At 33.9% G+C, this 17,575-nt stretch overlaps 2 protein-coding genes across 2 annotated transcripts; both read right to left on the bottom strand.

Annotated features, from left to right (window-relative positions):
- Window positions 1-16: 16 nt before the first annotated feature.
- Window positions 17-5,688, bottom strand: LOC131596072 (rust resistance kinase Lr10-like). Its single transcript, XM_058868632.1, has 2 exons — window positions 4,850-5,688; window positions 17-4,688 (listed from the first exon to the last, which is right to left on the bottom strand). Exons 1-2 carry the CDS (start codon window positions 5,565-5,567, stop codon window positions 3,586-3,588), a joined length of 1,821 nt encoding a protein of 606 aa, XP_058724615.1. The 5' UTR covers window positions 5,568-5,688; the 3' UTR covers window positions 17-3,585.
- A 3,356-nt stretch (window positions 5,689-9,044) lies between these two features.
- On the bottom strand, window positions 9,045-14,955 carry LOC131596070 (LEAF RUST 10 DISEASE-RESISTANCE LOCUS RECEPTOR-LIKE PROTEIN KINASE-like 2.3). Its single transcript, XM_058868630.1, has 5 exons — window positions 14,236-14,955; window positions 14,007-14,159; window positions 13,848-13,880; window positions 11,517-11,540; window positions 9,045-10,825 (listed from the first exon to the last, which is right to left on the bottom strand). The coding sequence occupies exons 1-5, from the start codon at window positions 14,864-14,866 to the stop codon at window positions 9,576-9,578; spliced, it is 2,091 nt and encodes a 696-aa protein (XP_058724613.1). The 5' UTR covers window positions 14,867-14,955; the 3' UTR covers window positions 9,045-9,575.
- Between the last annotated feature and the right edge of the window lie 2,620 nt (window positions 14,956-17,575).

The raw sequence follows: 17,575 nt of genomic DNA, 5'->3' as shown, positions 1-17,575 counted from the left end.
ATTTTATATAATCGGATTCTTAAAAAATATCATGTTAAATAATAAAATTAAGTTTTGTTATTTTAGAAAATTTATAAAAGTAAGATGAAAATAAGTTATGAACAATGATATAAGTTATTTTCATCGGTTTTTTCAAATAACTAGTCTCTCAAAACTTATGTCATAAAATAAGTATACTTATGCGACTGTGTAGACTTTTGGTGCAATGTAGCGGGAGTGTGCTTACAAGATTAACGTTCCAACGCTCAAGTCAATGAAGTCAGAGATGAGAAAATTTTGCATAAGTGAATGAAATTGTACCTGTTACGAAGTTTATATATGGTGGAAGGTTAAAACTGCTTCTTGTTGGCGCGACGTGAAGTGTGGAAAAACGTTGGATTGGGTCCAATTTTCTCGAGTTAACACCTTCTTTTTCCATCCTTTCAGATTTTTCTATTTATTTCTAGTCATGTCCAACATAGAAAACCCAAACAATGCTTTCACAGAATTGTCTAGTAAGGATGATATAAGCGATGCTTCTTCGTGAATTAGAATGGTAAATCCAGATATATTGGAAGTATCTCCTTTAGATTTGAGATATCCTTCAGTATATTTTATATAGATTAGTGATTGTTCTAACGATGTGGGTAACTCCGGAAGGATGTTGAAGGGTCAGAAAGGTGCCAAAGATTAGGCAGACATTGAAATGGATGTGGAGGAAGATGAGGGAGCTAACCTGTTTAGGATTGAAGTCAGGGAAGTTGGTCGTGGCTTTGCTTTCCCCGAAATCTCCATAACAAACTCTGACATGGTAAAGGAGTACTAGAATGAATAGAAAGACTGTGTTTATATTAAGGCCTTTAGGTGTCAATAAGGTAGGGATTCAAGTGATTATAAGGTTAGGTAATTGATTGGGTTCGACCCTGTTCCGAAACTCACGATTGTAATTTTTTGCTTGTTGACAATGATGAGGAGATGGTACGGAGGGGACAAGGTGATCTCAAGATTTTTGCTAACGTAGACTAGAACCCATGGATGGAACAAGACGTCTTGCGTACCACATCTATCTTCAATGAGACATGCAAGATTGATAATGCCCATCAAGATGTAGGCATGTCTTCTGATTGGATGATCTCCAATGTAGTGTTGGATAAAAGGTTATGCAACCACTTTGGCTGGTGTACGTTGCCCCTCCATGAGTGCTTGTTTTCCATAATGCGATCCAAGTTTCCTTTCAATGAATTCAAAGTTAGGGTTATAAACCATTTGAAAATCATGCTCTCGCAACTGCACCCGGTGATTTGGGCTCATGTAAAGGTATTTTAGTACCAGTATGAATATAATAATAACACTCCTACCTTAAAACTTGTGTTCCGTCTCTTTAATATACAACGTACCTAATATTGACATGGAGGATCGGGAGCAAGGGTTGCTTTCCTTCGAGCAAGAAAAATGATGTTTGAAGCCTACATGGACAACATCAAATAGTTTAAGGATCGATACCACTTGGTTGTGAGACTCATGAGAGCTTGTGTGTATAACAAGAGGGTTATTCTTCATAAGTATTGGAATGACTGCTACTTTGTAGGCTTCGAACACGTATGTCTTCAAGTTTTCATATCTGTCTCAGAAAGAAAAGGGTTTGAAGACTGAGTTTATTGTCTTTTATGATTTAGATTTTATGGTTTTGTAGATGGTGTTGGCCCTTCTTATGATTAGGAAGCCCAATTGCTGGTAGAGGAAGCCACCATAGAAGAGAAAAAAAAGGATATTTGGCGAGGATAGGAAATTTGACTTTATGTATGACTTTCAATGCTTGTTCATTTTATCATGTTTATTCATTAATTAGAAGAATCTTACCGAAGCAAAAGGGTTTTTGGCATATTCGCAAAAGGAGACTAAAGAGAACAAACCCCCTTTTGTTCTTGCTACAAAGGTAAAACATTTGGTCTTGGAAGGGCTCATGGAGAAAAATGAAATGACTATAGGCGAGGTCTAGACATCGTTATTAAGCGTTAGAGATACTCTGAATAAGACTAAGGATTCTCTTAAGACTATAAACAAAATGGTGGATGACATCGAGTTTTCTTTGATGAGTGGGAAGAAGTCTCATGAGGAAGAGGTTAAAACTCTAACTGAGCATCTAAAAATGTTAAAGAAGGAATATGACAATATCGTCTTTGTTTCCATCCAGGTGATGTATGTCTACTTTATTAATGCTGTGAACAAGGTGGAATTGTTGTGTCTTGGAGTAAAAATCCCCCGAGATCAGCTCAACACAGAGCATGAGGTAGTGGAAGGAAAGCCGACCACTCTTGGTGAAACTCTATCTTCTTGGTCATTGCTTTTCATTGCCCTTTTTTATGCAACCATTTTTGTTTTTAGTAGCAACATAAGGGCTCACGAATATGAATTCAACTCAATTGGCGACTTACACGGGTCAAAACCAATGAGAGTATGAAATTTCAAATCTGATACCATTCTCTTTTGAAGTGGGAATGAGAATGAGAATGAGCTATGGTGTTTTCAAACAATTGTGAGAAGCTTTGAACTAGTATTAGGACTAAGAATTAACTTCTTCAAAAGCAAAATGTACATAATAAACAAAGAGGATATCTTTCTCCAAGTGGCGACATCATTTCTTCTAGTATACAACAGAGAGCTTTTACCATTCAACTTCTTGGGACTGCCAATAAGATAAACCCAATAAGGTGAGTTACATGGCAACCGGTTATTGAAAATATGAGAAGGCTATCTCTTTGAAAAGTCAAATATTTTTCCATCGAAGGAAGAGATACTCTTACCAACTCAACCCTAAGTAGCATTCAGCTGTATTTCTTATCCTTCTACAAGGCCCCAAAGGAAATTCTCCACTCCCTCGTTAGCATTCAACATTAGTACTTTGGGGCGGATCCTCCAACATTTGTAAAATTTGTTGGGTTTGTAGGAGGAAGCACTAAGTAGGGATCAGTGTGAAGAATTTAGAAGCGTTCAATATGACTTTTCTAAACAAATGGAAACGGCATTGCTTGCTGATTCTATAGCCAATTGGAAGGAGATAATAGAATTCAGGTATGGGCCACTCAACTCTAAAATCACAAATAAATCTGAAGTCAATATCAGGTGCAAAGACTTTAGTGTACCTTAATTTCTTTACCCCTTCATACCATTAAGAAATCCAGAGTGCAGGTGATACCAGGAAGTTATTCAGATTGTAACAATTGATTTAGGATTAGACGCACGAAAAATTCTGTTAACTACATGTTTAAGTGTATCATCAAATCATTTAGTCTGTAAATACTAATATGAAGGAAATTTGCATTGTACTATATTGGTGGTGTGTTATTGTATAGTCTAGCTTGCGAGCACATGATCGAGGGAGTATTCGGTAATCCTTCATAAAAAGTTGGTAGTTTCCCGTTACCATGGTGTTGTGATCAGATTGTATAATTTATAACAGAGTAGAGTTTCCCTTATACACCCTTCAATATTATTTCTCTTCTTAAAAAACTATTGAAATACATCAAGATTAATACAACACATACATGACATATAAAAAGTTAGTCTTGATCCACTTCATATGTTCTTTCATGCGAGTAATATATATCATTCATGTATAGATTCCAACTCTAAGGTCGAGTATTTTGTCGGGATTTCAGCAACTTTGAAAGTATTTGAGCTAATAGGATTTGGCGGCACAACCAAGTCTTCTTCTTCTAAAGCCTCTAACATTCGAAGCACAACTTTTATTGACGGGCGGTTTATTGCGTGCCACTGAATGCACCATAGTCCTACAATTGCAAGCTTCTTTAATATTATATCATTTTCTACTCCCTCAATTTTCACTTGCATATCTTTCCCTTCAAAGAGATTGTGAATCCATTCTGGATATAGAACTTGAGAATTTTCCTCTGACAACTGACTTATATTCTTTCTTCCTCCAACCATTTCTAGTAGTAACATCCCATAACTATATATGTCAGCTTTATACGTTATATTCCCAAAGTTTCTCGAAAATACTTCAGGCGCAATGTAACCCAAAGTCCCTCTTGCAGCAGTTACTGAAACAGCACTTTGATCTTTAGAACACAATTTAGCCAAACCAAAATCTGTTATTTTGGGAAGTAACTTGTCGTCTAATAACACATTGTGAGGATTAATATCAAAGTGAAGAATTTGTTGATCACAACTCATATGAAGATACTCAATACCCTTTGCTATGCCGATAGCAATCTGATGTAATTTCTCCCAACCCAGAAAGCGGTCCTTATCATCAGGTCGGGTTATAAAATTTTGTAATGAACCGTTTGAAAAGAAATTGTAAACAAGAGCACGATAGCATCCATCAGCACAAAATCCAAGCAAACGAACCACATTAATGTGATGAACTTTTCCCATAGCTTTCACTTCATTGATGAATTCTTTTCCATCACCCTCTGTGTTATTAAGCATCTTCACAGCCACGAAAATTTCATTAGATAATTTACCTTTGAAAACTGCTCCGTGAGCTCCTTCACCCAACTTTTCTCTAAAATTATTCGTAACTCTCTTTATATCGGCATACGAGAATCTTGCAGGATTTAGCGCCCTGTATTCCTCTAAGAATTTTTCAATTCTAGTCTCATCTTCACCTTTCATTTTAAAATAGTTATAGACACGCAAACATGTTGTAAGAATCAATGTCACCAGAATCAAACCAACGAACGGAACTGCACAAAACAACAATACTTGAGAAAGGAATGATTGTTATTGGAAGTGTTGTGATGATAACCAAGTGTTTTAAAGACTTTTTATAGATATTAAAACCGAATAAATGATATATACATACTTTCATAATCCCTAAGAAAAAAAGTGAAGAAATATCTCTTACCTGTGACATATAGAATTATTTTCTTAGTAGGTTTGTGATGACGATCAAAACATTCTGTCTCATCTTCTGTTCCGTTGATTTTCAGTTTACACATCTTGCCTTCTATTTCACACTTGAAACAATTGGGTTGTGACCAAGCCAAATACAAATTGTCCTGTTGATATATTGGCGGGTACACTGATGAAGAAGTAATATCTAAAGTCTTGGTGCAAAGTATTGGATCCACACCCGAATCAAGCAGTGTATCAGAAGACTCAACAACATGAACCGGGCAGGATAATGAGCTACAATGGAGGAAAGTGAAGTTATAAGTGACATTGGGGGGATTACCATCTAATTGAAAGGGAGAAGTTTGTGATTGAAGAGAAGTTTGTGATTGAAAGAGCTTTAAAAACTGTCCTGGAATGCAATTTTCCGGGTCAGATACTGTTAGAAATTGGCTTAGATAATTTATGCTTATGACTTGGAGGATAAGTGGACCAGAATGTAAAGGAAGCTCAATAAGTGTTTTGTGTTTATCTGAACAAGTAAGATCAAAGCCGGTATAGCTGCACCCATGTTCAGTTTTACTGTCTTTAAGTCGGAAGGGAAATCGGATTGGCGGGCCGTCACGTCCGCATCTGGAGTCCCTTCCACTACAACCATTAACTTGCCATATAACTCTGCTGCAAATCACTGTGAGAATTATGACCATCATCATATTTGAACAGGTTGCCATTTTAGGAGTTATTGATACTTGAGTTGAACCTGCTAATAGAAATCATATAAATAAATATAGTTATTATTGAATACTCTGTTAGAAGCGTCAGAAAACTAGACCACATAATAGTATGAGAGGTGGATTTATTTTTTGATGTGGAAACTCATTGATTGCATTCCAGTTGAAAAGTCCACCGAAGAAAATTGAGCTATTCAATTCAAACGCGTAATTAAACTATTTTCAATGTTATTCAATTTTTCTACAAAGTACTTGACAATTGACACCAAATAAAACATTTATTAAATTAAATATTCAAAGTTGGACGTTTTTATGTCGTTCAATAGAAACTAGTGATTGATGCACGTTGCAAATGGTTAAGTAGAGAGCGATATATGCGGCAAATTTTGATTAGATTTTTCACGTTGAATCGACGAAGGAGACATGTGATATTTTTGTAAAGTATTACGAAAGAGGTGAGAAGGTTAAAATTGTCAATTTTCAGACATTACGAAGGTAGTATAAATTACTGCAGATGGAAGAAGAAGAAAAGATTGCGGGCTATCTCTTGAAGGTGGAAAATCTTGTTCATCTAATGAAAAGTTATGGTGAAACCCTTACTAACAAGATGATATTTGGGAAGGTAAAGCGTACATTGACCTCTAACTTTGACCACTTTATCGTAGCTATTCAAGAATTCAACAATCTTGGTACCGTGAAATAAGAATATTTGGTTGGTTCATTGGAGGCGCATGAGTTACAGATTGTTGAAAGGTAATGAGTTTAAGATTCGATACAAGCACTATACGCTTAGACAAGGAAGAAGCATGGTGGTACCAACAAGTTTAAAGGCAAAGGGGACATGACTCAGAGCAAGAAGTCTTGGTCGAACCCTCAAAAGCATAAGGTCGATGATAGGGCTTCTGAATCCTTAGAAAAAGGAGAAGGAAACTCCTATCAAAAATACAAAAAAGATAAAAAAACAAAAAGTGTGCAGTGCTGTGAAAAGTGTGGTAATTTGGTCAAGAATTATTGGTACAAGAAAGACAACAGAGCGACAAAAGGCAAGGACAAAGGAGTGAATCTTGCACGCTAAGATTCAGATGATTTTGAAGATATGGTGGTTATGGATGCAGTTGTAGATGACCATGTAAACTCCAAGGTCTGGTTCCTCGACACAGGTGCTCAAATCACATGAATGGAAGAAAAGTGTGGTTGACAGATTTCGACGAGTCGAAGAAGAGTGATAAGTGCCAAAATGTCGATATTTTGAGTATATATTTGTGGCACTTATCGATTCTATTCTTATGATTTTTGTAATAAAATCCTAACTTTTGTGTAAATATGTGCATACTTGTGTTTTTGATTCATTTTTATACCAATTAATAGTTTTCCATTCATTTTATAGGTATTCATGCATCTTTGGAGCATTGAGTAATAAAGACCAAAGGCTAAGCTTCAAGAATGCAAATTCTACCAATTCATCAAAGAATAAGGCTCAAAATAAGGATGATAAAAATTATCATTTTGGTTTCCGTTCATTCATTATTGGATAGAGCATTGAATAAGCTTTCCAACGCTTTGAACCGGGCGCAATTCGGAGTTACGGTTCTCAACTTATGGCAAAAACAAGATTTCACTTTTGCTGTTAGTCCGCTGAGCGGAGCTCCAGCGGAGCAAATCAGAGTCTGGATGCAATTTTGAGTTCGCTGAGCGGAGGGGGTCCGCTAAGCGGACCTGCTAAGACAGCAGCTCGTTAAAACGGGCAAAAATCACATTTTTAGGTTATGGGTTGGGTATTTTTGAGTCCCAACTCCATCATTTTCATTCTTAGATCAAAATTAGCTTAGAAAACAACTTCGGAGGTTGCATAAGGATGATCGGGGGTGGATTGAGCGTCTAACGGAGCTGACAAATCAGGAGATTTTCGGTTCAGTTCTCTTCTTCTTTGACTATTTCTCTTTGGTTGAGTTTTGTTTGTATATTTACTTGAATCTTATGTATATTTACCGATTATAATGTTATATTTAACTTGCTTTATAAATCTGTGTTGATGTTATCCTGGATTTTTGCTCTATGCTGGGAATTTGGGGTGCTTTCGAGATAAACTTCTTGAATCCTTATCTAGGATGATTATCTGTTAGTTTCTGAACTCTAGAGATAGATTTAGAGCTAGCATTCACTGTGGGTATCTGTACTTAATGCTTTCGTGTTTGAGCGGCACGCGAGAGATCGCCGACGCGAGAATACGGATGTTCTCGCGACTTCGCGTTAGAGATAACCTTAGTTGTGAGATGATCTCATTTGTGCTCCAAAGATGGACGCTTATGTGAGAGATACGTGATGACATAGATGAGTATCGTAGGTTGAGTATAACGGGTTGGTAAGTGTATGTTTGTGAATAGTGAATATATTTACATTCCTGATAAGTTATTTCTCTTCTAAGAATGTGTTTATTCTTTTACTGTCTATATCTTTGTTTACTTTTTGCTCATTCAATCCCAAGCTCGAAACCGTAGAAACTATTGAATGGCATATCTCCATCTTTATGGACGATAATTCCCGGATCAATATTTCCAATTTTTTTTTGTTGCTTGCCCTATACTGCATTCAACAAAGAGCAAGGTCAAACTTGCAAATAATACCTAGTTGGAAGAAGAAGGTACTGGGAACATAGTTATTCAAAGGAGAAATTGAGCAAAAGATATGATCAAAGATGTACTATATGTACTTGGAATAAAGTGCAATATGCTAAGTGTTGGAAAACTAGTCAAAAAAGGTTTCTTAATGGTTATGAAAGATGTTAAATCATTCAATCAGAATGTGCCACGTGTCTTAAATGACACATAAGCAACTCAAGGTGCAATACCTAGTACGTGTAGACCATATGCTAAGGTTACGGGATCCACTAATATCTCTAAATTCATTTATAATATGTTTGGATGACGTAATTGAGAATTTTTAAGGAATTCAAAATTTTAAACAATTCAAATTATTCAATTGAAATCCATTCATTTTTAAATTATGTTGTTTGGATAAAGTATTAAAATGATTCATTATTAATTTTTTAAGGTCACTTTCATAAATTTTAAAATTTTTGAACCAAATTTTGAACATGAAAAATAGAGACCAATTTGCAATTTTTTGTAAATGTGAAGGGATCAATTTGTAACATTTGAATTATTAAAGACTTATTTATGATTTTTTGAAAACTTTAGGGATGGATTTAAAATATTCATAAAGTATGAAGTTCATCTTGCAAAATTTAAAAAATTAATAATAAATAATTTAACATTCGCATTATATATAGTAGATAGGCAATTACTTTTTGCTCTCATTTGAAATTTCTTAAATTGAACTCGAATAAAATACTCTATAAATTTACATAATTTTAACAATTCTCTAATTTTTAAAATCTAAACAATAGATTTTGGTCAAATGATTTAAAATTTTCTAAATTTTTTTTTCTCACTTAAATTATTCATTCAAACGCACATCTAGAGAATTTGTCTAATCAAAATTTAATTTTCTTTTATTACATTGCATGTAATTCTTTATATTCCTTAAAGACACTTAATTTCTTTCTATCCAATACAAAAACACCTCCGATTCACACACAAATATAACATAAGGCCTAGTGCAAACATTAGCATGTAAGAGGTGAAAATTGGACGTTACATGCTCTACATTATATTTAACATCAATTATGCCATCTAAACCTTCCATCTTTTAAAGATGAAACAATGATGGTTCTTTTCTCTCTGTTTCCATTAAAAACAACATATTAGAATTATTAAGATATTAACTTTTAAACAGCTCTAACTAAAAAAAGGAAACTAAATGACAAATATACATGTTAGACAAATGATTAGGTCATATATCATTGTGGAAAATATAAGTATTGATTATAAACATTATACATGCAATAATTACATTTTTTAAGTAACTAAAATCACAAATTCATATTTCATATTTTAAAAACACAAACTAACAACACAAATGTTATACATATTTAATCAATTTGAATTATCAAGCCGAAAACATCAATAGAGGAGTGGTTGTAATTTCCTCAACATAACTGGTAGAACCAGTATCTGATTCAGTTTCATTTGAAGTGGTATCAAGATTCTCATGAATTGTTTCATGTGGATATAGGACAGGCTTTGGAGGCATTTCAATATTTTCAAGAACATTTTCAAGCATTTCCACTACTTTGTCCATTGAAGGGCGATCAATGGGTTTCAACTGTATACACCAAAGTGCAATGAGGAACATTTTTTTCAAAACATCGTTAAATTCCTCCATGATGAAATCTTCCATTTCTCTTTCCCCTTTTTTGACCAATTGATCATAAATCCAAAATGGAAAGTAGAGTTGACTTGAATTCTCCGCATGTGAATTCAAATTTCTTCTCCTACTAGCCATTTCAATCAAAAGCATTCCAAAGCTATACACGTCGGCCTTATATGATATTCCCCCAATGTTTTGATAGAACAATTCTGGAGCCATGTACCCGATTGTTCCTCTTGCTGCTGTCAAAGTGGCAATACTATTGTTGATAGGATAGAGCTTTGCAAGACCAAAGTCTGAAATTTTTGGGATGAAATTTGCATCAAGAAGAATGTTATGAGGCTTAATATCAAAATGCAAAATTTGCATATCACAACCTTGATGGAGATAAGAAATTCCACGTGCTACTCCTAGAGATATATCATATACTTGGTCGTGAGTTAAAGATATAACTCCGTCTTTGTTGAAAATATATTTATCAAGAGAGCCATTGGGCATGTACTCATATACAAGAGCACGTTTTGATCCTTCAACGCAAAATCCAACAAGTCGTACCACATTTGAATGGTATATTCTTCCTAAAGTAGTAACTTCACTCATGAATTCTTGCCCATTAGTTTTTGATTTTATCTTCAACATCTTAATGGCTACAAATGGACCACTTATTAGGTTTCCTCTATACACATCTCCATAACCTCCTTCGCCCAATTTTACCTTGAAATTTTTTGTCATTTGTTTTATCTCTTTGTATGAATACCTTATTGGCATGAGAGTATTACTTTGTAGAAAATCTTCAATATTTTCATATATTGATTCATGTCTTCTTCGATATGTATAGATCAAAAACACGGAGAAAATTATGATGCCCAATATAGTTCTAGGTGCAAGGTATGGCAAAATATACCTTCCTGTAACTATTCCCGCTCTATATACATTAATACTGGACTTATATATGATTATCTTATCCATGCCTGTGAGCTCCCGAAGTCCTACATTACATATAATAGAATTGATATTTTTTAAAACTAGAGAATAGAACATTATTAATAGTAGCAATGACACAATGCACATTATTTTACGATTTCCCTAGATGAAATTTGATCTAGGTTCCTAATACATAGATTGGATTGATAGAATACATGAAATGTAAAGGTATGAGATGTAATAGAATAAATTTCTACAATTTGAATTCTTAAAAGTTGAGGTGAGTGAAACAAAATGAAAGGGTGTCTATTTCATTACTTACTAGTATTTATTTTCTACCAATTTAAGTGGTAAGGCAAAATCGATTCTACTGCATCAAATATTCAAGAAATAGTCTAAAACCTCTAATACATGTTTTTCTAGTTTCAAGTATTTTCAATTCAACATAGTATATATATCAGTATTTCAAGATGTAGCAAATTTGTCCCTACCATTAATTTTTAGCCTAAACCTCTTAATTCTCATTTTTACGAAAATATCACGTTTAGCATGCGGTTTAGGGATGAATATAGGGGTTTGAGTGATAGTGAAATCATAGGTTTAGCTCTTCCATTAGCAAAACAATAACAAACTTTTGTCACTTAAAAAAATAGATTATTTATGGGTTCTATACTTGTACTAGAAGAAGAAGAAAAAGTAATCACAATGCAGATTGTAGCATTATCCAACAATAATTGCATTTAATTTAAACCATACCTTCGTAGATGCCAGCAACGTAATCTGTAGAAAAAAAAATCCAATGAATTTAAAACGAATTTAAAAAGCTAAAAAATACTCTTATTATAGGCTCTGTTTGGTAAGACATATTTTCGAGCTTATAGTTTATGTCTTATGTCTTATAAGCTCATATGATAATTTAGACCCGTTTAGTAATGGTCTTTTCATCACGAGCTTATAGCTTATTTTACTAGCTTATAGCTTATTTTACAGACGCTATTTCAAATAGCGTTTTAGCTTATGTCTTATAGCTTATTATTTTTTCTTCCTTTTTTATCCTTATTATTTTAATTAAAATCTATTTTTAACCCTTATAATTTATTTTAATTTAAAATAAAATAATTATATATTAAATATCTTTTATGTCATTTTACATTTATAAGTTAATTAAACCGCTAATTTTACCAAACACTTCAATTAGCTTATAAGCTATCAGTCTCAACCATCCGCTATAAGCTATAAGTCATTTGACATCATCCATCAGTTATAAGCTATAAGCTATCAGCTAGTTTATCAGTCAACCGCTATTTTTATCAAACAGACCCTATCTTAAAATAAGTGTTTTTTTAGCCTACAAAATTTGTTCTAAAAGAAGTATCATATCACCTTTTCAATACAACATTAATTCATTTTTACCAATTTTATCCTTAATTAACATTATCCGCACTCAAGACATTAAATTTCATTATGGACAATGTATTTGTAACCAATAATAATTAAGGACATTCATTGGAATGCGTGAGTAAAAATATTCACCACAAAAAATATTTAGATGAGATGATAATAAATCTTTTTTAATTTAATCGGATGGCATGGTTCGAATTCAGCTCTAAGCATGTAGCAATGCAATGTTAAGTTTTTTTGAGAAATTTTCTATTTAGGATTCAATAGAGAGATTCGAGTCATTTTTAATTGAAATGGGTATCTATATTAGCATGGTTTGGTTCGTCTAGAGAAAATATAATTATTTTCCGTTCACATGTCATATTATGAGTTGTTAAATAAACTATACAATTTGGTTAAAGGGGATCAAGGTTGACCATATAGAGAATTTGGGGGGTCGCTGGAACAAGAAAGGGACAAATATTCAAATATTATATATGTAGGGAGAATATGAAATTTGTATTGGGTTTTGCTTTAGAGACCACTGTGATTTCTTTTTGTTCAAGCAAAAATTAGATATCACTAAGAAGAGAAAAGTGACTATTGACCTAATCAACTGTCATGTGACCTACCTTGGTCGTTCATCCGTCCTTCTTCGACTTGATTTAGCGTATCACAAATCAAGGCAGTCCATCTTAATAGTAAGGTTGTGAAGTGTGTCTTTAATGATTATTCAGAAGATGAACATGATTTTAAGTTGTGAAAATGGAGTCTCGGGGATCAAAGTTCATCATAAGCAGATGTATAACATTCAATGAGGTGCGTGCAGGGAGGAAGAGTAAAGACATTGAAATAAAGGTATCAAAAACTACGGCGGAGAAGACTCAATTTAAGATGGAGGTTTATGTTAGAGAGACTATGAATGATGAGGAAGTAAAGGCTCATAATCCTAGTTCTAGTGAGAGATATTTTATAGTGGTCTATGATTGTCATTTGACTTATAATAAGGTATGGAGGGAGATTGCACTATCTCAGGAATGTGTTTATGATGTTATGCTTTGAATGTGGCTGAAAGATTGAAGATAGTTAAAAAATTATACTTGTGGGCTTGCTAGACTACCTAAGAAGAAAATATGGTTAGTGCAAGTGGATGCAAGTGACAATATCAAGGTTCAATAGTGATTTTGTCTTGAACATGATTGTTAAATAGTGATTCAAATTTAGAGAAAGAAACAAGGTGGCTAATTGATAAATTGACATCACCACCCACTGTGAGTCAAGATGGAGATTTGTGTGAGTATGTCTTACGAACTCAAGTGATCAAAGGAGGAATTTATTCCAGCGCAATTGATTTTTTGGTGAAAAGTCAACAAAAATTAACGATTTGTTGGTCAACGGTCAATGATCAATGATTAACTCTCTCAATACTCAATGAATGACTCGGTCATGAACCGATGGTTGACTAGGTCAATGATGAATTAGTTGACTAGTCAACTGTTCAATTGGCCAATAAATAACTTCATTTGAGTTGAATTGCATATGAAACTTGGATTTTTGGTATATTTAAACTTTAGGATAATATAAATACGAGTCTCTATCATTTATGTTCATTAAAAAAAACAAATAGAAGAGGTGGTTATACTTGGAGACCTTTACTCAAATTAAACAAGAGAATCTTATTGCATAAAAAGAACAAGAGATTCTTACCATACATTAGGCGGACCTTGTCTGCCCAAGCTCCTGAAAATTACAATTGAAGAATAACTTTAAATTGAAAATAAGATAATACAAAAAAGCATGGGATAAATGGGAAAGAAAATAAATTTCAAAAGTAGTAATTATGTAATCTGTTTAAGTTTGCCTTACCGCAAGAGTCAAATGGACAACTGCCTTCGAAACATTGAATCTTGTTGATGGTATCATTGAGCAAGCATTCATCACAAGGACAAGAGGCTTTCATCCATGAAATTTCAAATCCATATTGTAGCCCTTTGTGAATATCAATATATGAAATGTTTTCTGTAAAAGTATAATATTTAGACAGAAAAAGTTGACACCAAGTAATAAAACATATAATATAGCTCCCAATTTTTACCTAACATGTTTTCATCGTAAGTATATAAATCACCCCAGAACCAGAAGGATGTGAGGGTAACAAACTTAACACGGCATTGGGGCTCCAAAACTTTAAAGGGTGGGTCCCCAACAATGGCGTATGTGTGTTGATCCAAGCATGAAGTTGTATCGGCATAGTATTTTTCCACAACCTTACTAGGTGGACTTGTACACTTCATGTAAATTACTGGCCTAGATAATTTAAATTCATAGTAATCATTTCGATTTAAGAAGTACTGATATGAATTATTTTCTTTGGGAAGGTAACTTTGCACTGAATCATTGTAATAAGTAAAGTTGTTTTGGGATAAGAAGAAGCGAGGGAGAGAGGAGCAATTGGTGGGTTGAATGTTTGGGTCAACAACTCGGATTGTGTAATTGTTGTAATTTATCGATTCTACAAAATAGTAACCATCATATAAACTCAATACAGTAACGTTGTTCACACAATCCAACTCGTACCTATTGTTCCCACAGTGTTCTGGGTCTTGTTTTAGTCTGAAGGGATAGGTTATGTTGGTAATTTTTCCACAGGAGGAAGAAAAGCAAGGCTGGGAATTGGAATAAGTATTATGTGGAGCAAGAAACAAGAAGAAGAGAAACATAATCATTTTTACTCACGGCGCTAGTTTTGTTATGGTAGATGAATAGAGTTTTAAAGGAAAATGTATTCTTGAATGATGATGTATTTCTTAATACCATTCTTTCGGGAGGTAGGGACCCCTTATATTTGACTCCATGATCTAACGCGTATTGAATTTAAATTCTTCTAAATTTAAAATGATATTGTATATGATCGGAGTAGTTGAAATTATTAAAAATTAATTTATCAACTAAGAAAGTTTGAACAGTCTTATCTCAATTAACGACTAGAATCTAGAATATCTACAACATGTAAACAGTATGAATATGCATCATGCATGCATCTCAATGCCCTTTGGAATCCTTAATTTCATCCCTTTGTATTAACCATGGGTGAGTACCCCTTGTACTCGTTTTCGTAATAGTATCCCATTGCTTATAAAAAAAAAAAGATAAGAGAGAGAATATATCATACCGACTAAAAGACCCTATAATTTAACTTACATAAGTTCATGCTAGACCAAAGACTTAGGCCTTTTTTTTTTTTTTGACCAAGGCTTTTTCTTTTTAAAAGCTTATTTAACTAGAAACCTTATGCTACATACGACTAATTTTTTTTAAAGTTAATCAGGCCGGATTACATAAATAAATAAATAAGTAATATTTTTTTATATTTTTTATTTTGAGTAAAATTATAAATTTGTTAGTCTTTTTTATATTTAAACATATTATTATTAATTAGAATTGAAATAACATATTTCATATAATCTGATTATATACAAATCATGTTAAAAAAATAAAATAAAGTTCGTTTATCTAGAAAATTTTATAAAAATAAGATGAAAACAAATTATGAATAATGATATATATTATATTTATAAGATTTCTCAAATAAATAAACTTACAAATTTTTTGTTGCTTAATAAGTATTCATATGCAAAAACAAAAGAATGATGATGTGGCGATGAAAAAATTTCATGTGGCGATGTAGATTTTTGGTGCGGAGGAGTGGGGTTGTGTCTATAAAATTAGCACTCAAATACCAAAGTTAGTGAAGTAAGAGAGGTGAAACTTTGCAAACATGAATGAAATTGTACTTATTGTAGCGCGTGGACGAGTTTATATATGGTAAAGATTTAAACGGCTCCTGGTTAGTGTGTCGTGGACTGTGGAAGAACATTGGATTGGGTCCAATTGTTGAGGATGAGCAAACAACTTGGATATGGTGTGCAACCCTATAACAATAGTCCATTTATCCACCCGTCTTGAATGAGGATGTTTTGGATTGAGTCTCTGGTGTTAGGCCAGTTTGCAGGGCCGTTTGACTGGCCAGAAACATGGCCTTCAAGTCCTAGTTGCAGGGTATAGATATAGGGTTGTAACAAAAACATTGAGACCGACCTCCAGGCTGTTATTCTCGGCTTCCTCAAAGTTCTCGGGTTAGTCCCACTTTAGAGACGGGGTTGGAGATGTGTTGAGTGGAAGTAGGTGACCTCATGAATACGTGTATTAAATACTTGTCTTGTAATTGAAATGTTTCGCAATGTAACTTCTTCACGGGCTCCTAAGTTCCTAGGGTAGGGGAATGGTGACTTCGTTATAACACTCGACAACATTCAAATTTCGTTATGCTTTAATATCGATGAATTTATCGTGGCGCAAAAAATACCTGCGCGTAACGAACGCTCAAAATAATAACAGAGTGGCTAACAAAGTTAATTTATTCCAAATGGAAACGGAAAATAATGATAAAACCTTTAAAAGAAAAAGAAAATGGTCGTCGAAACTAGATTAGGGTTCAGGAGTTAGTTATGCAAGGGGAAGTATTATTACCTCTTGGATCCGCTGAACTCAACTGGGACCATTTAGTTAGTTTGCGAGAGAATGTTAGCGTGAATGTTACTTAGTTTCTTCTAACTATTATGTATTATTTAAATGGGCTAAAATAAGTTTTTTAATTAGGATGCTTATTGAGACGTTGAATCTCGCTCCTACGTAGGGGTGGGAATAGGCTAGGCTAGGCTAGGCTTTATAAGGCCTGGGCCTGGCCTACGATAAACTTATAAGGCCTGAGCCTGGCCTATGGCCTACTATAGGCTCGTTTTTTCAGCCTGGCCTGGCCTTTTTAAAAGTCTGGCCTGGCCTGAAAGCCTATTTAAAAGCCTCTTTCTTATTAATGTTTTCAATTAATTCATATTACTTAAAAAGCCTTATAGGTCGCATATATAAGAACATTTAGACCAACCTATTTAACATTTTTTCTAATATATATGCATATATAGACCAATCTATTTAACGCTTTTTCTAATATATATGCATATATAGGCCAACCTATTTAGACTAATTTTAATATATATATATATATATATATATATAGGCCGGCCTACAAGGCTTTATAGGCTCTTTTAATAGCATAGGCCTGGCCTATTTTATTAAATAGGCTTTTAAAAAAGCCCAAGCCTAGCCTTTTTATTAAATAGGCCTAGCCTGGCCTGGCCTTAAGTAGGCTAGGCTATAGGCCCCTGTAGGCCGGCCTGGCCTATTCCCACCCCTACTCCTACGTATCACCAAGTACGATGGGGAACTCAAAGGTACATAGTTCCTAGTAGAAAAGAACTGTTTGTTGGTTGTTTTTAAAGAGTAACACTTAGATTCACGTTGAGCGGTTCAACATTGTTTGTTGCTCGCGCTTGGAGGATGAGGAATTTGTTTGTTTCATGTCAAATATATAATGCATA

Source organism: Vicia villosa, linkage group LG4 (genome assembly GCF_029867415.1).
Source record: "Vicia villosa cultivar HV-30 ecotype Madison, WI linkage group LG4, Vvil1.0, whole genome shotgun sequence".
NCBI lineage: Eukaryota > Viridiplantae > Streptophyta > Magnoliopsida > Fabales > Fabaceae > Vicia > Vicia villosa.
This window is presented reverse-complemented; position numbering and strand designations above follow the sequence as displayed.